The following is a 23,339-nucleotide window of genomic DNA, read 5'->3' as shown; positions in this document are numbered from 1 at the left end:
CCCAACTCCAGCCTCTCCCCCAGAGGCCCAGGTGCTAGTTTGCACTTCCACCAGCTCCCTTATCTCCTCCAGGGAATTTGGGTCCTGCTGGGATTTTCCCAGCCCCGTCACCTTAAGAGGCCACCAGCCCATCTGGTTACCAGGCTGCCTCCCTTTCAGCAGCTGCCTGGGCACACAGCCTCCTTTCAGGGTTGGGGGTGGTGTTATCCCAGGGACCAAAAGACGGTGGGGGTGGGGACAGGGAAGTGTTGACCTGTTCACCGCCTCCGGCCTGCTCACCGGCCAGGCTCACTTCCCCAGATCCTGAAGTCCCCCCCACCTCAGCTTTAGGGAATCCGAGTGAGGAAGAGATTTGGGCCGAGGAGGGGACTGAGATCTGGCCCAGGACACAAGGCTCTCTGAAGTTGTTGGAAAGGATTTCCCGGTGGTGGGAATCGCTTCCCCCTCCGATCGCACCAGGTTTCTGAGAGGCTGAGTGACTTGCTTCAAGGGACACAGCTGGGAGCGCGAGGACGCTGACGTCCAATTCACCCCTGTTCCCGCCGCCAGCACGTGCGGCTTCCACGTCCTTCCGCGCTCCCGTCCGGTCGCAGCCACCCCCAACCCTCACCCTCGCCCGGTTTCGTTTCGGCGGCAGGAAGACCGACGGCTGGTGAACCGAGGGCGGGGCGTCCCCAGGCTGGGGTCCCCGCTCCTCGGCTGGGGGCGCGAAGCACAGCAGAGCGGGGCCCGCCCCTCGTCGGCACTGGGGGCCCCCCCGCCCCCCCGCTCACCTGCGCATCCCTCCCCCGCTCTCGCCCCGCCCTCCCCCGGCTCCCGCTGGGAGTGTCCCCGGGCCGCACCCAGCCGGGTTGGGACGCTTGAGCCCAGACGCCCGCCCGCCCGACAGCGGCGGCGCGGGGACGCCGGCCGGGAGCGCCGCGGCCGAGGTGCCGTGTAGGGGCCGGACCGGGGCCATGCTGGGCCGGCGGCGCGTCTTCGCCGTGGAGCCGCTCGGCGGCCGGGGTGAGTCGCCCACCCCCGGGCCCACCGGGGCCTCTGCCCCGGAGCCGCCTCCCGCGCCCCGGCCCGGGTCTGCGCCCCCCGCCCCGCCCCGCAGCAGCCCGCCCGCGGTCCCGGATCTCCCGGCGCCCTCCTCACCACCTCCCCTCGGAAGGGCCGAGGCATCGCGCCTTGCACATTGGACACCCTTGTCGTTAAACCGGCCATCACCTCTGTCCCCACTCCCTCCGAGTCCACTTCCCTCTAATTCCCGGTCTGGATGCTTCTCCGCCCGGCCCCTGCCCCAGCCTGCAGTTCCGGAAAGTTCCCTCGGCGGCGGCGGACCCCTTTCCAAAGGAGCCGCGCAGGGGTGGACTTCCTGGCCGACTTCCTTGCCCAAAGGGGCCTGGTTTGGCATCCAGCTCTCCCGTTTGGCGGGCTGGGAGACGAAGGCAGCCCTCCATCCTGTCCAGTTTCAGTTTCTGCATCTTTACGATGAGGGCATCCGGATCGTTGCAGAGCCTGGCACAGGGGGGTGGTAGGAGAGGTGACATTCAAGGGGTGATAAGGCTGCTGCTGCTCCTCCCCATCTTCTTCCGTCTAAAGTTTTTCTTTTCAACTCTCCACAAAATCTCTTCTGTTTCTTACTTAAAAGAACAAAAGCCCCAGATGGTTACAGTCATTGTTATTTTTATTACCCTCCCCAGGAACTCCAGGATGGGCCTCCTCTTGCCTCTTGATGCCAGTTTAGACCTGGCCTTCCCTCCTTGCGTCCTTCCCTGTCTCCCTGAGGCGGGGGCACATTCATACTCCACTTTGGGAGCAGTTGACGAGGCTTTGGCTCCCGGATTATGGCTCAGAGGTCTTAGGCTGACTCCAAGGGCTGGAGCACAAGGGTTCCCGGGAAGAAAGTGCTAACCTCCTCGAAGGAAGATAGACTATCCCAGGAGCTGATCGCTAATTATTGTTTTAAAGGGAACCCCATTCTGTCATCTCCTAGCCAGGGCTGGGGAGAGATCTGGGTGGGGCAGTGACCGACCAGTCTCCTCCCATCACCTCTGGCCCAGGACACTCCTCCCTGCAGAATGCCACCAGCTGCCAGGAATGCTGGGGGTGTTGGGGGCAGCCTGCCGATGCCTGATGGCTGACTCTCCTTGCAGATGTCACTGGCGAGGACCCGGCACGTGGCTGCCTAGTGCCTGGAGTCACCAGCACCTACAGACCGATCCCGGATGCTGCTCCAGGGTACTTGTCAGACTCCTGGGAGGGAGGTGGCAAGCTGAGAGGTCTTGAAAGGCAGGTGCCGCTTCTCAAACTGGCCTCCCAGGACTCAGGAGTGGAGATGGCGGCTGGGGACAGCTCCCCAGCCACCTCACGGGGGCTTTCTCAAGACTCTCTGACCTTTGAGCCCATGGGTAGCCCTGAGGCCCTGGCTCTTGGGGCTGTGGAGGATCCTACCCACAAAAGCCGGCTTCTGGCCAGCCGTAAGCTGGAGCAGGTGCTGGAGCGGTCCCGCCAGCTCCCGACTTCCCCTGCCAGCTTGTCACAACACTACCGCTCCCTGAGCCCGCCCTGCCAGCCTGAGTGTGAAAAGCCCCTTTTTGGAGCAGGGGGACAGGAGGCCACTGAGGCAGAGAGTGACCTAGAGGCAGGCCTGGAAGAAGCAGAGGTGGTGAGTGCCAACTCTCAAGAGTGGGATGGAGATGGGCCCCCCAACCTGTTCTCTCTGGAGCTCTCAGGGTGGGCCATTCCTTGCCCCTATTTGATGAGCTGTGTGAGAGCTTCTTACCTCCACACACTCCCAGCTGTGTGGAGGCGGGCAGGTCTGGGGCCTGCCTGGCATGGTGCCTGGCTGGGCATGGGGAGGCCAGCTGGGTGTGTGTTCCTCTTCTTGCTCTGCCTCCGTCTGCTGGCCCCTCAGGGTGGGACTCTGGTTGAGTTCAGAAGTCTCTCCCACAGGTGAGGCCTGAAGCCCAGGCCTGCCTCCCGGGGCAGGGTCTTCGCTACCTGGAACACCTGTGCCTAGTGTTGGAGCAGACGGCGAGGCTCCAGCAGCTCTACCTGCAGCTGCAGACTCGGAGGGCTGGGGTGAGTGAGCCGTGGGCGCTCAGGCCAGCAGGAGGGCAGCTGAGTGGGGAAGCGGAGGAGAGATGAGATCCCTGGAACCAGGACTCCTTTCAGAAGAGCCTCAGCCCTCTAGCCAGGCCTGGAGAGCCCATTTCTCTTGTGCACAGGATCCTGAAGAGGAGGAGTCAGAGGAGTCAGCTGTGGCCCCTTCATCTCCATCCTCTCATGCCCCAGGCAGTGAGGTCCATGAGCCGTGGGAGCGGCTCAGCCAGACTGAGAAGACAGGTGAGGGACTGCTGTGTCTCCCTCTGCATCCTGCCTGCCCAGGGCCCCACAGGCAGACCCCCTGAGCCCTGGGCTTGAGGGGTTCCTTCCTGTTCCTGGCCTTGGGTAACCTGATTCTCTTCCTGAAGGAGCAAAAACAGCTTCACCCCCAAAGGCAGGGGTCCCCAGCCCCAGCCCTCCCAGGCTGTCAGAGGCCCCAGCAGAGCAAGCTCACACCTTCTCATCCTCCCAGGGACACAGGGTAGGTGAGGGATATATGCTGGGGCAGGTGAAGGATGAGGTGGGGGTGGGGTGTGGTTGGGATGTGTGGATCCCCTGAAATGAGAGGCTTCCTATTTGGAGCAGGTGACTTTTCCTGGCTGTGGTGATAGCTCTCTGGGAGCTTGGTCTGGGGTATGTTGTGTAGGGGGGATATGGGCAATCCTTTCACCCTCTGCTCAGTGGGATCTCTCCCACTGAAACAAGGTCAAGGTCCTTCTCAACCGGATCAGATGGAGGAGCCCTCGACCTGCTGAACCCGCTGCCCTTCCTGACAGCCCTGCCCCCAGGTGAGTCCCATGGCCCAGCCCAGGAGGTGCAGTGGGAGAGCTTGATGAACTAGGATGCTGAGATTGTGTTGCTGGCTGTTCTTGTCTCTGCAAAAATTTTGTTGTTGTTGTTGTCGTTTTGGTTCTGAAGGGGCGAGGTAATTAGGTTTATTTATTGTTTACCTATTGTTTAATGGAGGTACTGGGGATTGAACTCAGGACCCTGTGCATGCTAAGCATGCGCTTTACCACTGAGCTATACTCTTCCCCAACCTGCAAAATTTAAGAGGCATGGTCTTGGAGAGGGTGCCTGGAAGAAACAGAAAGTAGTTAAAGTGCCCCATGTACAGATGAAGAGGCTGAGGACTGGGCTGGGGAGGGAAGTCATTTTCCTGAGGCCACATGGTGAGTCAGTGGCAGAGCCAGAACCAGAATATGGGAAATCCTCACATCAGTCTAGCAAGCCCTCATCCCTCAAAGCTGAAATTTAAGTCACCTCCCTAGGTTTCCCCAGGAAAGCAAGGAGGGCACATAGGATTCCACAGTGGGAGTGGGCGCTGGGGGTCTATACTGAATGATTCTCCGTGTCAGTTAACATCCGTAGCCCCTCACAAAGCTGGGCCATCTCTGGGGTCATCGTTACCTTTGTTTCTTCTAATCTGATGCCTTTCTTTCTCCACAGGACTGCATCAGGGGGCCTCCGTGAAAGGCCTCCATGCCACCCCCCCCGGAAGACCTTTATGCCATCGTTAGCAGTTAAGAAGCAAAGAACAAAAAACCTTTCTGTGCACTGAGACCTCCTGGTGCTGGGATGTGACCCCGGGTGGGAGGGAGCCTTCTTCCTCGCCCTTTGCCCTGTTGTGGGCACTGCCTGGAAAAGATGCTGACACTTGCCCTTCTCTCTGAGCCTGGGTCCCTGAGAGGCCCCAAGATGTGGCAGCTCCCAGGCTCCTCCCCAGTTGCCAGAAATCTCTGGGCTTAGGCAATGTGAACTAACTTATTTATCTATCATCCATGGAGTATGTTCATCATGGTGATCTGTCGGGGCCCAGTGTGTTGCAGATGTGTATTTATGCAAAGTGATGTATATCTGTGGGACTGTCAGTGTGGTGAGCTGGCTGGAACCAACCACCTCTCTGGAATCATGCAGTCACAGAGTTGGTTTTTGGGGTGAGGTAACTGCAGAACGATGGAACTGACCTTCATTCCTGAGTGGGCAGTAACTGATCTGGAGTCCTGTTTTCCTCCATATACTTGTGTGGACAGCCCCAGGACAGAGGAGGGTGGGTGCCTCTGCACTGAATACTTGCCCCTGAAGACTGCACCAGGGATGGGAGAGTCAAGGACAACATAGGGAACAGCAGAGTATTCTTCAAGGTCTGTTCTCAGCTGCTGTACTCTTTACTAGCCTTTCCATATCACAGCTGAAACCAGAGGCCCATACTACCTTTAGACCTTGAGAAAAATCCCTTAACTTTTCTGAGCCCTAGCTTCTCACTTGTCTCCCAAGTGGTGTAATGATGTCTGCCCTACCTACCTCACAGGCTTGTTATGGGGATAAAATGAGATTAAACTGTCTCAACATGCTTTGTGAATGTTAAATGAATAGGAAGGGTGTTGGAGGGAGGCTAGACTGGAGGGATGATGGAAGGTCAGAGGAAAAGGGGGAACTGGGGTTGCCAACCGGGAGTAAAATGGCCAGTGATTAGTGGCAAGACTTTGAGCACGTCATTTCACTGAAGTCTCTCAGGTTTCATATCTGAGAATTAGGACACTAATTCCTGCCCTGCTTGTCTCCCAGGGGTTGATGTGAGGACTAAAGGAAATTACCATGAGAACTCTTTGTAAATATATACCTAAATATTTTGGAGGCTTATCTTACTATAGCCTCTTAGGTTCCTATCTCTTTGTTAATTGAGAAAGGGGGAAGTCTCTTCTCCTGCACCCAAAGGATGGGAGGTGTGTGTGTGTGTGTGTGGGGGGGGTGCCGTCAGCTGAAGAATAGGGCTAGGGATGGGGTCATTGGCTTGAGTCAGTTACAAGAATGTCTCCAAGAAACGGGCACTGTATTAGGCATCCTCTTCCTCCACTCAGGAGTTCAGCTGGTTCTCCTCCAGTTAGCTGGTTCTCTTGCTGCTGTGATCTTGGGGTCTGCCAGAATGAGGCAAGGTGGTGATGGTAGGTGCTCCCTTAAGTATGGGGGTACAGGTCCACTTGTCTTGGCACCAGGAACCAATTCTCCGAAGCTTTCTTTCCTAATGGGACACTTAAGCGAGGACACCACCGAGGCGCGGCTTCCTAGCGCGCATCCGATCGGGGAAGGCGCACTTCCGTTCAGCAGTTGGAGCGGGATGGCAGGCCGGCGTGGGGGAAGGGAGAGGTCGGTGGAGAGGAGGGAGGGACCATATCCGGGAGAGTGGCAGCTTCCGACCAGTGGTCGCGCTTCCGGAGAGGCGTTTCCGGTGGCGGCGGCAGCAGCGGCTGTGGTGGTTCCGGGTGTCTTTGTCCCCCCGGTGTCGCGGCCCTGGCCCGCAGGTGGGTTGGGGGGCCTCCCGCCGCCCCTCTGCCCCTTCGCCCCTCCCCCGGCCGAGGGGCTGCGAGGGCCGGGCGGCAAGGATGCTCCGGGCACGGAAGGGGTCGAGTCCCCCTTCCGACTGCAAGTCTCGTCTCCCTGGCAACGGCCTCGGCCCTGGGGGTGGGCGGGAGGAGGAGAAACCGCGCGCCTTCGTCCTCCCACGGTGGGCCTGGCCGCGGCCTGGCTCAGGAGACCCGGTGCCGGCGGCTGCTGAGGCGGGAGCCGAGGGCCGGGGAGCGCGGGCGCAGGAGGGCGGGCGCGCAGCCGGATTCGCGTTCGGCCGGGCCACGGAGCTGCCTTCCAACCAGCCCGTCCGGGGAACAACGGGCCGGGCTTCCGGGGAGAGGGCCCACACCGTCTCCTCTCCGGCACCAGCCTCCTCCATTTTTCCGGGCCTTGCGTGGAGATTTTTGGCGGATGTATTTGAATGAATGAATGTCACCGGGGCTCTTTCCAACCCCCTACTCTCCCCAACCATCTGAGGGTGGCGTGGCATAGTGAGAGGAGCGCTCAGTTGTCGGGAGACCTGGGTGTGAGTCCTGGTTTTGTCACTACCTGGTTATGTGGCCTCTGGCAAATCTCAATCCCTCCGAGCTTCAGTTTCCTTTTCTTTAAAAGATCATAACAGTATCATCCACCACTCGGTTACTGCGAGGGCAAACCGGAACATTGTAATTTCTCCATTTCCTGCTTCTCTTTATACTCTTTACATCCATCTCCTCCATTCATTCTCAGTACCCACATCCTCCCTTTCCTTGTAAGATCCTTAGTTCCTTTTTTGGGGTAGATGGGAATGTTCCCTATGAGCTGTTAATTTATTTCTTTCCTGATTGAAGGTTTTTTCCCAAGACTCTGAAAGAGGACAGCATTCCCAATGTCCCAGTTTAAGCGCCAGCGGATCAACCCACTTCCTGGGGGCCGCAACTTCTCAGGTGATCCCCTTTATCCTTCCCTGGCCTCATACTGGGGAGTACGTGCTTTGGAGTTAGTCTTTAAAAAAGTGGCTTTTGGGGTTTCTGTGGCAGAGTGCAATTTGCTGTTGATGTTTCTTAGGAAAACAGGAGATGACCACAGTGGTTGTCAGAGAAACCCTGTGCGGGATTTGCTGGGATCTTCTTTGCCCTTTGGGTTTACCATATCCTCTAGCTGACTAGTGCTTAAGGTGGTACTTGCAGTTCCTGGATTGCTTCTCTGTCCCAATAGGCGCAGCTTCAACATCTCTTCTGGGTCCTCCACCTGGGTTGCTTACTCCTCCTGTGGCCACAGACCTGTCCCAAAATGCCAGGCACCTTCAGGTAGGTTGGGCGTCCTTTCTAGTGAGTTTCGGCACTTGGGACTATCTTAGTGCTTTCATTCTTACATCACAGTGTTCATCCTTCCTGACACTCCTGTCCTGGGCCAGTCTGGAGGTGACTAGACACCTCTGACTGGGGAATCCTAAGTTTTGGCTCTAGGGAAATCTTTAGGGTGCTTCTTGGAATTAAAGAAGAACTGGAAATCCTAGAAGAAGCTTGTGACCCAAGAATCAGCATGAGCCCCCACCCCCAATGGGTCGATCATGTCCACTCTACTCTTATGCTTCTTTCTATAGGAATCTCCATGTAATACTCTGGTTGAGCTGGGGGGCATGGATAAAGATGAGAAGCTAATGGCGGAGTGTGGACAAGTGCACTCCATTTCCTTTAAACCGCACTCTTCTCTCACAGGGTGGGGAGAAGCAGCGGGTCTTCACTGGCATTGTCACCAGCTTGCACGACTACTTTGGGGTGGTGGATGAAGAGGTCTTTTTTCAGCTAAGGTAGGCCCGAGGCGGGTCCCCTTTTGGAAATGCTTATTGGATTCGGTTCTGTCACCATGCTGGTGGGTCCCCTCTGAAGCCGTTGCTTTGCTGTTTTTATGCAAGGTTTGAGAACTCTTGATGGGAAGGGCCTCAGAGGGACAGTCAGGGTGGCTTGGCCAGGGTCTCTCTCCTAACTGGGTCTCCTGGCTTATTTGCTGGCAGTGTGGTGAAGGGCCGGCTACCCCAGCTGGGTGAGAAGGTGCTGGTGAAGGCTGCATACAACCCGGGCCAGGCAGTGCCCTGGAATGCTGTCAAGGTGCAAACGCTCTCCAACCAGGTATTTGTCTCTCCCTGGCATGTGCGTTGGAAAGGGGTGGGAGGGAAGCCCCTGTGCCCTGAAAGCTGGGCAGGAACCTTACTTTGGTTAAGGGGGCGAGGCTGCATCTTTCCAAGGTAGTGAGTACGTCAACCCTGGGATGCCCTGAGTTTCCTGGTTACTGTCCTGCAGCCCCTGCTGAAGTCCCCAGCACCTCCCCTTCTACATGTGGCAGCCCTGGGCCAGAAGCAAGGGATTCTGGGAGCTCAGCCCCAGTTGATCTTCCAGCCTCACCGGATTCCCCCACTCTTTCCTCAGAAGCGTGAGTACCAGTGGCATGGATGCTGGGGGTGTGGCTTTTTGTGGTATTCTGGGTGGACGTGTAACTGTTAGGTTGCTGCTTTTGGAACAGAAGTGGGTACTTCGTGCACTGGAAGAAAGGGACAGGAAAGTTGGGCAAATACTTAGGGTTTTTGAGTCATCAGCAGTTTCCTTTCTGCAGCTCTGAGTCTCTTCCAAACATCCCACACACTTCATCTGAGCCACCTGAACAGATTTCCTGCTCGGGGCCCTCATGGACGATTGGATCAGGGCCGAAGGTAAGACGATGATAAGCAGGAAAGGCGTTTTATTTATTTGTGTCTAGGAGGAGGTCCCTTCCTTTGCCACTAATGTTCTCATGTGTTGACACTTACATTCTCTTTCTGCAGTTAGATTCTAGTCCCTTTACCCTGGAATAGGCTGACACGCTGAGAAGTATATGCAAATGTTAGAGCTTTATAAACTGGTTCAGCAGGTAGGGATTTGAGGTAATTCATCTTTCATACTGAGTGTTTTCTTAGCATATAGTTTTCCCTTTTGTTTCTAGTCTCTAAGATTGGGACACGAAGAATCAAAACTATCAAGAAAATAGTAACTGTCCAAAAAAAGTAACTTTGCAGTGTATTTTTTTAAATTGAAGTATAATTTACAATATTACATTAGTTGATGGCATACAACATGGTGATTGGATATTTTTATACAATATGAGATGATCACCATAATAGGTCTAGTTACCATCTGTCACCATACAAAGTTGTTATGATATTATTGGCTGTATTCTCCATGCTGTACAGTACATCCCAGGGCTTATTTATTTTATAACTGGAAGTTTGTACCTCTTAATCCCCCTTCACTATTTTGCCCGTTCTGTCCACCCTCCTCCTCTTTGGTGACCACCAGTGTTCTCTGTATCTATGAGTCTCTCTCTCTCTCTCTTTTTTTTTTTTTTTTTAACATTTTTTATTGATTTGTAATCATTTTACAATGTATCAAATTCCAGAGTAGAGCACAATTTTTCAGTTATACATGAACATATATATATTCATTGTCACATTTTTTTCTCTGTGAGCTACCATAAGATCTTGTATATATTTCCCTTTGCTATACAGTGTAATCTTGTTTCTCTATTCTACGATTTTGAAATCCCAGTCTATCCCTTCCCACCCTCTGCCCGCTTGGCAACCACAAGTTTGTATTCTATGTCCATGAGTCTGTTTGTTTTGTATTTATGCTTTGTGTTTTTTTCTCTCTTTTTTTTAAATGTTTGTTTTGTTTTTTAGTTTTTCCGCAGTGCATGGTTTAATTCTTAGAAAGTGTTCTCTTTGGAGATGAGAACTTTGCTGAGAAGGAAACAACCCCCTACCCCAGAGGCCAGGAGATTGTTACAGGATAAGGGCTGAGAAAGTGGTCCGGTGCGAACGCTTGAAAGGAGCACGGAGGCCCTCGGAGAAGCTGAGGCGAAGTGGTGCAGCTCCTCCCCGGGCTGCACCTGGGCTCTGTTCCCTGGGATAGGGCATGATGAACTCTGACTGTGCAGGGCTGTTTCCCAGTGTCTCCACTGCTTGAAACACTGTTTCAGTCTCAAGTCACTGGTATATATTTTGCCTACACCCAAATCTCTTGCCCTGTGCATCTTCTTGGTCTTCAGTCTCCAAGGACTTTCCACCTCTCGCGTTGAGTTTCTTAGAGGCTTCACTACAGAATCACAGCGGGTGCCCTCAGGGCTAATGTAGCCTGGGTAGAATCAATGGCTGCTACTGACTTTCTGCTTTAGGTTCTAGACAGCTGGTTGCATTCGATTGTCCAGGACATGCCAAGCTCCGTGCAAGGCCTGTGTTCTATTTTTTGGCCTTAATGCTTTGGTTTTCAGGGCTTCTAGAGAAAGGAGACATGACTATCAGGAGGGAGTTACCACCATCAGTCAGTAGAGAGAATTTGCAGAGTAGGAAAAGGGGACAGTAGGATGAGGTCACCCTGTTGGGGAGTGACAGTTTATCATGGAGCTGGCCATGTTAGCATTTGACTGGAAGCCAAGTTTTATTTTGAACGTCGGGTCTTGGGATGCAGGGGACAGTGTCTCCACTGGATGGCTACAGGTGAACCACTGAGGTTTGCAGACAGGTGTACTCAGCTGGATGTACCATCTCGGTGCCCTCCTGAGGGTACTGGGGTCGCCCACTGGTCATGCCTTAACCTGTTCCTGACAATTCACGGTAAGGGGAGAAGACTGGCTCCTGAGTACACAGGGTTCAGTGGGGCAGCCACTGTAAGTCGAAGAGTTCACAGCAGTCCTGGCTGAGCTGAAGAGCTGTCCAGATGACTCTAGAACAGTTCTTCCGCTGGAGACATGGAGGCACTGCCATCCCACCAGGGCAGGATTAGAGGCAGCTTTTGGGGGAGATGCTAATGAACGACAACATTACCCAGGCAGATAGAAGAGAAGAAAACTTCATGTTAAATGTAATCAGTTTAGTTACTCGGGGGTGTAATGACTAGGGAGCAACCCAGGCGGGTCTAATGGGAAAGAGCAGGGACCTTCTGGTGAGTATCAGCAGCTCGACACCGCCTCAGCAGGAAGGCTTGACGGTTCATTTTATTTCTCTTGTGAGACGTGGGTTTCTTCCCTCCTTACCAGCCTGGCATTTTCTAATGGTCTAAAGGTTTTTTTCCTCTTCTGCTTTTAATTTATTGCACCTGTAACATAGTGATACTGTGATGTGATTTATTACAAAAATATATGAAGTAGTGCATGCCGTCATGCTGTTATATAAAGTTAGAATACTATAAAAATATCATTCCTTCTTTCCCTTTAAAGGTAACCATTAAAATTTTTTTTATTACAGTACAGTCAACTTACAATATTATAGTAGTTTTGGGTGTACAACATGGTGATTCAGTATTTTTACAGATTATACTTCAAATTTGAAGGTTTTTATAAAATGTTGGCTATATTCCCTGTGCTGTGTGTTACACCTTTGTGTCTTATTTATTTTGTAGATAGTAGTTTGTTCCTCTTAATCCCCTACCCTTATCCTCTCCCCAATCCCCAAGGTAACCATTCTTAAAGACCTTTTGAAAATAATTTTGAAAAGCAAAACTACTTTCTGCCACTTTTTCCCCCATGTTCTTTTCTAGTCTTTACATATGCATAATTTTTATAATTTCTGTCTTTTTTATTTTGAGGGAATAATTAGATTTTTATTTATTTACTTATTTATTATTTTAATGGAGGTACGGGGGATTGAACCCAGGACGTTGTGCATGCAAAGCAAGCACTCTACCAACTGAGCTATACCCTCCCCCAGCTTTTTATAATTTTAATCTTAGTTTAGATTTTTTTATACATTCTTATTGAACATCTGTTCCCTACTGCAGCGTAATCCTCATGATTGTTTTAATGGCTGTATGACGGTTGTACTTATTTACTATAAAAATTCAGCATCGCTAGGTGTACATGTGGTTTTCTTACTCTTAGCAACAGTTTTTTTCTACTATATATAAGCTTTTTTTCTTCTTTTGAATTAACTTCCTTGGGATAAATCTTTTAAGAGTGAAATTACTGGATCAAAGGGTTGGAATATTTTTATGACTTTAATGTGTATTGCTAAGGGTTTGTTAAAAGAACTGTCTCCTAGTAAAACTTACTTGATAGAACCCGTAGCATTGTACTATATATATATATATATCTTGTTTAAAAAAATCAGTTGAATTTTTTGTCATTTCAAAAAGTTACACATTAACTATAATTTATAAAGTTCATTAAAATATAAAAAAGGAAATTATTCATAAGCTTTATCAGTCAGAGGTATCCACCATTTATATTTTATTTCTGTTCAGTCTTTTAAAGCTTTTTTTGCACATTTGAGGCATTACTGTATATATAGTGTTGCAGACTATTCTTTTTGTTTAACATGAGTGGTTTTCTATGTTATTAAAAGCACTTTAAATATCCTTTTTAATGTCTTTTATAACAATCTCTTACATGGTTGTTAGCACGGCTTCTTCATTCATTTCTTTAATGTTGCGAATTCAGATTGTTTCCAGTTCTTTTTGGGCCAGTATGTACTGAATCTTTATGTAACAGTATGGTTTCTTCCTTCTGGTGATGGATCAATCTCCAGCGATGACTATGACTCCAAGAAACGCAAACAGCGGGCTGGTGGAGAGCCTTGGGGCGCTAAGAAGCCAAGGCATGACCTGCCTCCCTACCGAGTCCATCTCACTCCCTATACTGTGGACAGGTCAGTGGCGAGTCTGGGGGGTGGGGTAGGACTTGCAGCTGGTAACAGTTACTTATGTAAATGAGCTTAGTCTGTTTGGGAGTGAGTGAGTTGAGTGTGTTCTTACGACCTTTTGTTTATTTTTGTTTTTGTTTGTTTTTTAATGTGATAGATTTATTTCAAAGTCTCAAATTTTGACCAGCTGGCACCACTGACATGGGTGCCCTGATAGAAGTTAATGATTTGATCACCAGAAATTGTTATGCCACTCAATAGTGAAAGCTTACCAGTCAAAATCCAGGTACCCAATACCAGTTACAAATCAGATAGAAACTGTGCTCCTCGGAGCCTGGGACTGGCTTTCCAGGGGAGCTCGGAATTAGTGCGTAAGTGCTGCAGCACATGTGAAGCCGCCGGCCCACAGGCTAGCTCCTCAGACGCAGGGACTGACCGAGAGGTAGAGGAGCGGTTCCAGAGTCCGTCTAGCAGGGGAGAGGCAGGGCTCCAGCTGCTGCAAGATGGGAGGGAAGGAGGGCCATCACTGCTCTTCCCTGTGTCACTGGTTCCTCTCCCCAGGCCGGGCCTCTCCTGCCCTCCGTGCTGACCCACCTGCCTGCCACGGTTAACCTAAGACACTGGGCCGTACACTGTCACCCCTGGAGCGGTGAATACAGAGCCACCTCATGTGGTCAGAACGTGACTGCTAACAAGTAGCCACACACACAGCTGTGTTTTTTAAAACACAAATGGAAGCGTGTTGTACATACTGTTTGGTACTTTACTTTTTCACATATGTTGGCATTTATTCCATATTAACATTTATTAGATTGATCTCATTCTTTTTAGCAGCTACATGGTATTCCACGAAGTGGATGGACCAGAATTGATTTAACCAGCTCTCCATTTTTTAGTCTTTAATGATCCTAAATACTGTAATAAACATCCACCTCTATATGTCTGTGTGGACAAGCATTCTGTCGAGCTCAGTTCCCAGAAACGGAGTAGCCGGCTCACAGGTCTGACTTCCACCCGGCAGGTTGGCCGTCTCTCAGGGGCTCTGTCCGTTTACCTTCTCACGAGGGGCCTGTGGTCCCTGCTCCCCCAGGGCTTTGCCAACACTGTCACCCAGCCTTGTGATCTCTGTTAGTCTGATGGGTGAAAAATGACATTCTGATTTGCATTTCTTTAATTAGGAGTGAGACTGAGCATATTTTCATGAGCTTTTAAGTCTCATTTCTTTTCTGAGTATTTGTTGGTACCAGTTTTCTCTTCGACTTGTGAACTTTGTTAGTGGTTTGTGGGTTCCTTTTATATTTAGACAGTAACCCTTTTCTCTGTCACATACTGCACATGTCTTTTTCTTTCCCAGTTTGACTTACTTTGCCATTAGAGGTTGTAACATTTTAGTGATCAAATCTAATCCATCTTTGTCCTTTCAGGTGTCTGTCTTAGAAATTTTCCCCTTCTCAGGTCATAATAAAATTTGCTCCCCTTTTCTTTCAAGTCTTCTGTGTTTCCATTTAAAGAATAATTTAGTCTTTGCTTAATCTGGAATTCCTTGCTTTCTTCCTACAGCCCCACCTGTGACTTCTTAGAACTCCAGCGCCGTTACCGCAGCCTCCTGGTTCCCTCAGATTTTCTGGCCGTGCATCTGAGCTGGCTGTCGGCCTTCCCTCTGAGCCAGCCCTTTTCCCTCCATCATCCAAGCCGCATCCAGGTGTCTTCTGAGAAGGAGCCAGCTCCAGACGCTGGCGCTGAGCCCATCCCCGCAGACAGTGACCCCGCTTACAGTTCCAAGGTAAGGCGGCTGGGGGTCCTGCTGCTTTATCCGATTGCTGGAGGCTGAGAAAGCGCTCCAGGGTCTCCTTCACGCTGCCCCTGCACAGGTACTGCTGCTGTCTTCCCCGGGCCTGGAGGAACTGTATCGTTGTTGCATGCTCTTTGTGGATGACATGGCTGAGCCAAGGGAGACACCGGAACATCCTTTGAAGCAGATTAAGGTAAGAGCTGAATCCAGGAGGCCGGATGCATTCATTGACAATATTCAGTCCCAGTCAGATTTTCAGCAGCTCCAGCTCCTGTTAATGAACTCATAGAAATGGATTATCAGCTAAAATGCCACTCATTTCACCAGAGGACAGCGTGGCTCAGAGATGTTCCTACATGTCAGTTATGGGTGGTTCATGTCCATGGGTAGAGACTCCCCCACCCTCCCCGGATGGCAGACTCTTCACATCCTGCTGCCTTCACTTCCCCACGGTGGCAGGTTGCCTCCCAGTGGGAGACCCAGGTAACATCCCTGGTCTCTTTTTGCAGTTTTTGCTGGGCCGGAAAGAAGAGGAGGCGGTGCTGGTTGGAGGCGAGTGGTCTCCCTCCCGGGACGGCCTCGACCCCGAGGGCGACCCGCAGGTGCTAGTGCGCACCGCCGTCCGCTGCGCGCAGGCCCAGGCCGGCATCGACTTGAGCGCCTGCACCAAGTGGTGAGTGGCCGCCCGAGCTCTGCCTGCGGCCCGCCCGCTGCGTCAGCGAGACCCGTCAGGAGGCCGAGCTCCTGCGCCTTTCTGACCTGTTAGTTTTCTCCGGTTCCCGAGCCCCAGCCCTCACAGCGGTCGCTGTGGTCGTGAGCACCGCTAGGGATGCGTATGCCTGTTGAAGTTAGCGGAGCCTCCAAGGCTCACTAGGTGTGGTTCCCCAGTCACATTCCGTGCTCCTCCTTGTGGCCATAGCACCCCGGATAGTAAGCGTCTGCTTATTGTGTCTCCCCAGTGACGAACCATTTCTTGAGGACTTGGTCTGTATCTTTCATTTTTGTACTTTCAGAGCTTGGCACGCAGTGTGTATTCATTAATCGCTGATCGGGAACTGAAGCATCTGCTTGCGAAGGGAAGGCCATGAGTCAGTCCTTCACTTTCCCTTTTGCTGTGAGCAGGTGGCGCTTTGCTGAATTCCAGTACCTGCAGCCGGGACCCCCGCGGCGACTCCAGACTGTGGTGGTGTACCTGCCGGACGTCTGGACCATCATGCCTACCCTGGAAGAGTGGGAGGCCCTGTGCCAGCAGAAAGCTGCAGAGGCAGCTCCCCCACCCCAAGAGGTGCCCGTGGTGAGGCCGAGGCTTATGAACACGTGGGGGAATTAGGTGCCCTAACCCCTGGACCCAGGTGGTCCCAGCTCCTGACTTCTGTCACAGGAAGCAGAGTCCACCGAGCAGGCCACTGACGCACCGGAGCCAGCGGCAGACACCCCCAGACAGAATGCAGAGACCCCAGAGGCCACTGCACAGCAGGAGATGGACACGGATCTCCCAGAGGCCCCGCCACCCCCCCTGGAGCCTGCTGTTGTGGCACGGCCTGGCTGTGTGAACTTGTCCCTCCACGGTATTGTGGAGGACCGGAGGCCCAAAGAAAGGATCTCTTTTGAGGTAGGTGTAGGAGTCCAGGGGCTGTGGGGCAGGGCATGTGGGGTGGCGGGGTTTGGAATGCTCTGTTTTTTGATGCTCGTGGCCCCTGCCACTTGTTCACCAGGTGACGGTGTTGGCCGAGCTGTTTCTGGAGCTGCTGCAGAGGGATTTTGGCTACAGGATTTATAAGACACTGCTGAGCCTTCCTGAAAAGGTCGTGGCCCCCTCTGAACCTGAGAAGGAGGAGGCGGCCAAGGAGGAAGAAGCTGTCAAGGAAGAGGCCAAGGAGTCCAAGGATGAGGTACAGAGTGAGGGCACAGCTGCCGCGTCAGACGCCCCGCTGGTGAGTACCTCCGCCACCCGACGTGGGCACGGGCCGCACACAGAAGCGCCGAGCAGAGCTGGAGGGCCATGTGGGCGCCGTGCGGGTCTCCTCTAATTACCCCCACCTCACTGCCCATGCCTCATGACCCTGGTGTGACCCTGGTACAGGGCACTTAACTCTCCCACGTGGCCACACAGCCTGAGAGTGGGGTCCCCGGGAGAAGGGGGCGGGCCTGGAGGAGTGATGCCAGGGCAACACAGGTGTCTGCCTCTGTTCACAGCCGTGCTCCGGGCGGTACGGTGCTTCGATCATCTGACAGTTAACTGGAACACTGCATTTTCTTAGCCATTTCTAATGTACACGGGTCTGCTTCTTGCCCAAATATTGTCAAGTAAACCATTTCTTATGGGACTGAGACTGACTCCTGAGGAAAGTCCCAGGTGTCTGGGGCTCACCCTGGTCTGCTGCGCCCCCCATGTAGTGAAGTACGTTAAATGAGGCATACGAGCCTTTAATGCAGTGCCTGAACACAGCTGGTACTCAAGTGTTAACCATTGTTATTGTTAGTAATCACGGGGCCACTCTCCTCATCTTGGTCTGCTTCTCCTAGAAGGAAGATGGCCTTCTGCCCAAACCCCCCTCCTCTGGGGGAGAAGAGGAGGAGAAAGCCCGGGGTGAGGCGTCCGAGGACCTCTGTGAGATGGCCCTCGACCCAGAACTGCTGCTTCTGCGGGATGACGGAGAGGAGGAGTTTGGTACGTGCGGCTTCTGGCTCTCGGGCTGCAGCTCCCCCGTTCTGACTGTGGGGCCAGTTTGGGCCTGTGTGGTCTCTGCTCCAAGCTCATCTCAGGCCTTCTGTAGCAGGAGCCAAGCTGGAGGACTCCGAAGTCCGGTCGGTCACCTCAAACCAGTCAGAAGTGGAGTTCTCTTCCCTTCAGGACATGGTAGGCCTCTTCCGTGCCCCCCACCCCCACCCCGGGCTTCAGCAGCAGGGGGTTAGCAGACCTCCGGCTCACTGCTGGGGGAGGGACGCTTTTACCAAATGACTCCTGGCATCTTGATTGACAGAAGACAAAACGTGGTTCTTGGCTCCTGGGTGGCACGTTTGGAGAACACTTCAGTGTCTCCATCAGGGCGATCTGAGTGCGGTGTCTGACCTCGGAGCACACACACTCCCTCTGTGTGTGACAGCCCCTGGGGTCAAAGTGCCCCAGGGGGACCTTTGTTTATGGGCCCGGAGGCCTGCCTGGCCCAGGGTCAGGGCGGGGTCGCCCCAGCTGCTTGATTTTAAGAGGGCTTCATCCTGGGTGGGTGTAGCCATCAAGAGAACTGTTTGTAAGTCCTGCTCATCTTTGTTTCTCTTGCAGCCCAAGGAGCTGGACCCCTCTGCCGTGCTGCCTCTGGACTGCCTTCTTGCTTTTGTCTTCTTTGATGCCAACTGGTGTGGCTACTTGCACCGGCGAGACTTGGAGAGGATCCTGCTTACCCTTGGGCTGCGGCTCAGTGCGGAGCAGGTGCTTTGCTGTGCCCCCAGTCCTCCCTCAGATGCCTCCTGATGTCTGTGTGCGCAGGCGCGGCTCGGGATGCTGTGCTTCTAGGTTCTTGCATGTCATGTGGGGAGCTCATCCATCCTCATCTGTGGGCCTCCTGGGTGTGTTTCCTGCAGGCCAAGCAGCTGGTCAGCAGGGTGGTGACCCAGAACATCTGCCAGTACCGGAGCCTGCAGTACAGCCGCCCGGAGGGCCCGGACGGAGGGCTCCCCGAGGAGGCGCTCTTCGGTGCGTACCACACTCGGCAATCTTCTGGGGACCGCAGGGCAGGCCGCTTTCTCCAGGGACCCTTTACCTGAGTGTTTCCATGGCCCTTCCAGGAAACCTGGACCTGCTACCTCCTCCCGGGAAGAGCACAAAGCTGGCTGCTGCCCCCGTGGAGCACCAGGGCCTGGTGTCCCACAACGGCAGCCTCATTGACGTGGGGAACCTGCTGCAGCGCGCGGAGCAGCAGGACAGCGGGCGGCTCTACCTGGAGAACAAGATCCACACGCTGGAGCTGAAGCTGGGTGAGCGGCCCGTGGTGCGGGCACCTGCTGCGGCTGAGCCGCGCCGCCCCTTGGGCTTCAGTCCTTGCCTCAGGCTCCCACCCCCAGCTTAGGGCAGTCTTTCCCGTCTTCCCCCACCAGAGGAGAGCCATAACCGTTTCTCAGCCACTGAAGTAACGAATAAGACACTGGCAGCAGAAATGCAGGAGCTGCGAACCCGGCTGGCAGAGGCCGAGGAGACGGCCCGGACAGTGGAGCGACAGAAGAACCAGCTTCAGCGGCTGCTGCAGGAGTTCCGAAGGCGCCTGACCCCCCTGCAGCTTGAGGTGCAGCGGATGGTTGAAAAGGTGAGCCCCTTGGGAGAGCCGGGTCATGTTGGGAGGCTGGGTTGGGACTGCCAGCACAGCTGCCCCTTCTGGCCTTGCCCGGGTTCACCTTGCCCTCCTCTTCTCTGCCATCTGCTACGTTTCTTGTGGAAGCGACCTGTCAGCAGCCTGCAAACTGGAGTCTCCCAGACGGGAGTGGCTGGTAATCCTCAGATGGTGGCCCTTCCTCCCGAGTCCTGATTCCTGTTACATCTGTTTCAAACAGGCGGACAGCTGGGTAGAGAAGGAGGAGCCAGCACCTAGCAACTGAGGGGCCTGGTGCAGGAGCTGCCGTCCTGTGAGGTCAGCGATGGAGCCTGCTGAACTTAGAGTCCTGGTGGTTCCAGAAGGGAGCTGGAGCAGGACCTGGGAGCCATAGGCAGGGGTGGCTGACCCCTGTGCTCGGCCTCTGTGGAGGAGCTCAGGCCACCAGGGTGGGGTCTGTCTGTGCCGTGTGGGACGGATGTGTGAGGAAGCCGGTTCCACTTGCAACTAAATCCAACATCTTCTGCACCCCTCGAATGTCATTTTGCTCCTACCTGGGGATTCCTCCTAGGGCCCTTTCGTCTTCTGCTGACTTTCTCCTGTCCTCTTCCAGTTTAGACTAAGACAGGGGAGGAAAAGGCTTTTCAAGTCTGTCGTAGGTCTGATGCCAATAAACGGAAGAAACAGGCGTGGAAGCTGGCTGGGGGCAGGAGCCCCTTCCCCGGGATGGCACAAACCCTGCCGGGTTATAGGAGCAGGTTCTGGGGGAGGGTCCCCTTGGCCCTTATGGGAACGGAGTCAGCGCCGGCGAGCGCTCGTGTTGGGCCGTGTTTGCCCGTGAACACCGTGTTCCAGCACCCCAGACTTGCCAGAAGAAACCAGCACCTCCTTCCCTGGCTCCCCGTGTTCAGAATGTGGTATTGGCTCTGGCCCAGCCTTCTTCCCTGTTCCCCATAAGTCTCACCTCTTTCCATAATCCGTGTTTCAGTTTGACTTTGTATATAAAGTTGTTTTTTTTTTTTTGGCTTTTTGTTTTTTAAATAAACCAAAGTCAAAAACAAACCAAGTGTCCTCCGTAGCTCTCCCTTGCTCCTCTTCTAGGTCTGCCTGTGCTGCCCCTACTCCTCCCGGCCCTCAGCCCAGCCTCTGCTGGACTGAGGTGTCACCTCCAGAGGGTGGGGGGCAGCTCTGGGCTCCGCTGCCTGCTGGTCAGGAGAGGGGGTGCTGCGGGATCTTGCCAGCTCAGCAGGGGACAGCCGAACCCTGAGAAAGACCCAGGGCGGCTCTTCCCCCCTCTCCTTAGTTACAGCACAATAATACATGGAAATTTTATTGAAAACTCTCAACTTGGAAAAATAAAATTCCAAATATTCAGGTGAGACACAAACCCACTGTTCTTGCTCTGAGGCCTGTGACATTTTGTGTGATAGGATATTTACATGCGTTCGAGTCCCAGTTTCCTAGGGAATTTCTAAGACTGGGGGCTCTGCCCTGCAGTTGACCCAAATGAGGACCGCAGCTCTCATGTCCCCCAGGGCAGGGTCTCGGTTCTCTCTCTCCCAGAAAAGGTGAGCCTGAGGGGGAAAGGCAACAAGACCGGTGACTCCCCAAGGTGGCTCTTGGAGGTAGATGTGATCCCAACCGTGCAGGCCAGGCTAAGACGTCAAGGGAGCTGACAAAGCCCACGCTCTGGCCTTTGGACGGTTCTTTAGGAACTAAGCCAGCCCTGGGGTTTTCTACACTGCTCACCTGTCTGCGGGCTCTTGCTACGGGTGGGGAGACGGCAGCCTGCCTGGGGCTCCCGGTGCCAGGCTCATCCCCAAGGGCTGGGGAGGCGGAGCGGGAGCTGCCGCGATCCCCACAGTTCTCCCAGGGAAGGGCCCTTTGCTGGCTGATGTCAGAGCCTAACTTGAAAAGGGCAAAGACTAGAGAGGCTGACTTGTGTTCCAGGAGTCTGAGGGGGCTGGCTCAATCATCGGCCACGATTGAGAGGGCTCTGAGCTCACTCAGCCTGGCCTCGTTCTCCCGCTCCCGCTGCTCGTCAGGGTGTCCAGGCTGGTCAAGCTGCTGGGTCAGGTCCCCGAAGATCTGATGCATTTCTGAGTAGTACACGACCTGGGGTGGGAGGCAGAAGGAGGTTGGCAGGGGCTGGGCTCCGGGGCACCACGCCCCCACTGCACTGCACCCCCCAGACACAGCGGGGCAAGTGGGGCAGAAAACCAGAGTCCTTGGGCCACACCCACTGCTGTTCCCTCCAGCAGAGCACAGGGCTGAGCGAAGGGGCTGGATTCCATTTTCCCCTCCACCACCGCCCTTTCCCTCAGCCCATCTCCCTGAACTGCACAGGCAACTGGAGCCCCAAGCCCTTCAGGAACGTTTGCTGCCCACTGCCTGGGTGGCAGTACATCAAAGGTGAGGGAAGCAGCAGGTCCTTGGTGAGGTGGAAGTGGGGGCTCCGTCCTCTGAGCAGCTGAAGGGGAAGGGCTGGGGCGGGGGGTGGACCGCTGGCAGGTCCTCGGGAGGCTAGGCAGTCCGGCACTGTGACCAGGGGACTAGCTGCTTTATCGAAGCTGGGAGAGAGGACACGGCAGGCCCCCAGAGCCCTGAGAGGCAGTCTCAGAAGTTAGGATGAGAGAGGTGACACTGTCCCAGCCTCTGTCCCTTCTCAACTTGCCCCACTGTTAACCATTGCCCAAGCTGCAGAACCAGGAAAGCCGGGCCCAGGGGCCAGGCTCATTTCCATGTTTGCTTCTGCGCAGGCACCAGAGGTGGGCTGGGAGAGGCCCACAGGCCCGAGGCGGGGGTGGGCCGAGGCATGGGGGTCCCCTCAGTGGCTCTCAGGTGGCTGAGGGCTGAGCAGGCCCAGGGCAGGGATTGGCCAGGGGAAGAGAACAGGGACCATTTCTGCCTCAGTCCCACCTCATGACCAAACGAAAGTGCGTACTTTCAAGAAGGTGTTCGACATTACTCAAACACCCCTAAACATTACCAGCTCCAGGTTGTCTTTGGGGAGAAGGAACTCGACTTCTCTAGAAACTTGCAGTGCTGTTACTGGCAAGGCAGGGCTACGTCTTCCACAATCCCACGGCTAGCTTTTCACTGGGCTGAGGGGGAGCTAAATCAAGGTCTCCAAATACCGTTGTCACCTTAGGGGACGGGGCCTGGGCTAGTGCAGGGGGAGGGAGGGGGAGGGTGCACCCTCCCCCCCCCCCCCCCCCCCCCGCCCTGGAACCAGAGCCGCACTGCGCAGGCTGAGTCACTGGGAATGCTCACTTCTCCAGTGACTAATGGCAGCAGCAGCCACGGGAGGGGGAGGCTAGCGCTGACGAGGCAGTAAACAACCCCCCACCACCCCGCTGCCTGGTTACAGGGCATCCCTAGCACCCAACCTGGGTGCCCGGCAGCTTCCTCCTGTGGGCAACAGATGGAGGGGGCAGGGCAGCATGCAGGGGACTGGGAGCAGCGGCGGCACAGGTCTCCTTAAATACATGTCTCCCGGGCCGGGCGAAGCTGCTGGAAGGAAGCCTGAACCTCCAGGGGCAGAGCCCTGGGGACAAGTGTGGGGATATCCGACTCCCCTACACACTTAGCTCTCTGCCTCACTCTCCCTGAGCCACCGAGGACATGGTCACTAACAAGTCCCAGCTCCAGCAGCAATCTTACTCAGGGTTCCTGATCCCAAGTGTGTGGCCCCATGGGTATGGGTATTCTCCAAAGATGCAGGCTGGGAGGCAGGAATCAGGCTTTTCCTGGGTGTCTGCAATGGTGGATTCGGCAAGAATGACAGTGTCCACTGGAGGGCGCCAGAAACCCAGGCCAAGCACAGAGGTGGGCTGGAGGCGGGCGGGGACATGTTGAGCCTTTAGCTTTGTTACCTGGTGGAGAAGGTGGCAGGATGCCGAGCACCTGCAGCCACTTGGGAGGGAGGGGGCACAAGGAGGAGACCTCTTGGCTTTGGCACCTCAACCTTTTCTACAAACGGGGAGAATAATCCCTGCTGATGGCTTGGAAAATGTGGGAGAGCTGGGGGAGGAGGACAGGAGTGACACCTGATCGCACACTCTGTCCTTACACCCTTGAGTAGCAGGACACACAGGTCGCAGCCTCAGTGCTACCTCGGTGTGCCTCCACCCACGCCCACCCCAGCCAGCCTGCC

General features: G+C 54.3%; 3 protein-coding genes across 6 annotated transcripts in view; 2 read left to right on the top strand and 1 right to left on the bottom strand.

Moving 5' to 3' along the window:
- Positions 1-123: 123 nt before the first annotated feature.
- Positions 124-5,446, top strand: C31H8orf58 (chromosome 31 C8orf58 homolog). The gene is made up of 7 exons (XM_032470927.1): positions 124-1,005; positions 2,142-2,653; positions 2,941-3,069; positions 3,216-3,333; positions 3,462-3,574; positions 3,799-3,881; positions 4,543-5,446. The coding sequence occupies exons 1-7, from the start codon at positions 957-959 to the stop codon at positions 4,652-4,654; spliced, it is 1,116 nt and encodes a 371-aa protein (XP_032326818.1). The 5' UTR covers positions 124-956; the 3' UTR covers positions 4,655-5,446.
- A 788-nt stretch (positions 5,447-6,234) lies between these two features.
- Positions 6,235-20,245, top strand: CCAR2 (cell cycle and apoptosis regulator 2). Of its 3 annotated transcripts, none has more exons than XM_032470916.1 (21): positions 6,235-6,395; positions 7,272-7,367; positions 7,639-7,730; positions 8,142-8,233; positions 8,438-8,552; positions 8,724-8,853; positions 9,034-9,130; positions 12,974-13,093; positions 14,648-14,870; positions 14,959-15,072; positions 15,389-15,552; positions 16,002-16,173; positions 16,261-16,491; positions 16,595-16,813; positions 17,406-17,550; positions 17,660-17,739; positions 18,163-18,309; positions 18,462-18,573; positions 18,666-18,854; positions 18,975-19,180; positions 19,425-20,245. In XM_032470916.1, the coding sequence occupies exons 2-21, from the start codon at positions 7,310-7,312 to the stop codon at positions 19,467-19,469; spliced, it is 2,751 nt and encodes a 916-aa protein (XP_032326807.1). In that variant the 5' UTR covers positions 6,235-6,395; positions 7,272-7,309; the 3' UTR covers positions 19,470-20,245. The 3 variants fall into 3 exon arrangements, with proteins under 3 accessions (XP_032326807.1, XP_032326806.1, XP_006179121.1); XM_032470915.1 differs by having other exon boundaries at positions 6,237-6,395; positions 17,657-17,739; XM_006179059.2 differs by lacking the exon at positions 6,235-6,395 and adding an exon at positions 6,576-6,967 and having other exon boundaries at positions 17,657-17,739.
- A 255-nt stretch (positions 20,246-20,500) lies between these two features.
- Positions 20,501-23,339, bottom strand: part of BIN3 (bridging integrator 3) — a 45,058-nt gene continuing 42,219 nt past the window's right edge. For both annotated transcript variants that reach the window (XM_032470932.1, XM_032470933.1), the window contains one exon: positions 20,501-21,298. In XM_032470932.1, coding sequence (XP_032326823.1) covers positions 21,152-21,298 — 147 coding nt within the window. In that variant the 3' untranslated portion in view covers positions 20,501-21,151. The remainder of the gene's footprint in view (positions 21,299-23,339) is intronic.

The sequence above is a fragment of the Camelus ferus genome, chromosome 31 (assembly GCF_009834535.1).
Source record: "Camelus ferus isolate YT-003-E chromosome 31, BCGSAC_Cfer_1.0, whole genome shotgun sequence".
NCBI classification, from domain to species: Eukaryota; Metazoa; Chordata; class Mammalia; order Artiodactyla; family Camelidae; genus Camelus; species Camelus ferus.
Note: the sequence above shows the minus strand (reverse complement) of the source record. Positions and strands in the feature narration are given on the sequence as shown.

Excerpts from the sequence above, each read along its gene's own strand:
- C31H8orf58 (XM_032470927.1), top strand. The coding sequence starts at position 957 with ATGCTGGGCCGGCGGCGCGTCTTCGCCGTGGAGCCGCTCGGCGGCCGG. Across the intron at positions 3,334-3,461 it reads CAGCCAGACTGAGAAGACAG|GAGCAAAAACAGCTTCACCC; the intron begins GTGAGGGACTGC and ends CTCTTCCTGAAG. Across the intron at positions 3,575-3,798 it reads CATCCTCCCAGGGACACAGG|GTCAAGGTCCTTCTCAACCG; the intron begins GTAGGTGAGGGA and ends CACTGAAACAAG.
- CCAR2 (XM_032470915.1), top strand. The coding sequence starts at position 7,310 with ATGTCCCAGTTTAAGCGCCAGCGGATCAACCCACTTCCTGGGGGCCGC. Across the intron at positions 8,234-8,437 it reads GAGGTCTTTTTTCAGCTAAG|TGTGGTGAAGGGCCGGCTAC; the intron begins GTAGGCCCGAGG and ends ATTTGCTGGCAG. Across the intron at positions 16,174-16,260 it reads CACCCCAAGAGGTGCCCGTG|GAAGCAGAGTCCACCGAGCA; the intron begins GTGAGGCCGAGG and ends CTTCTGTCACAG.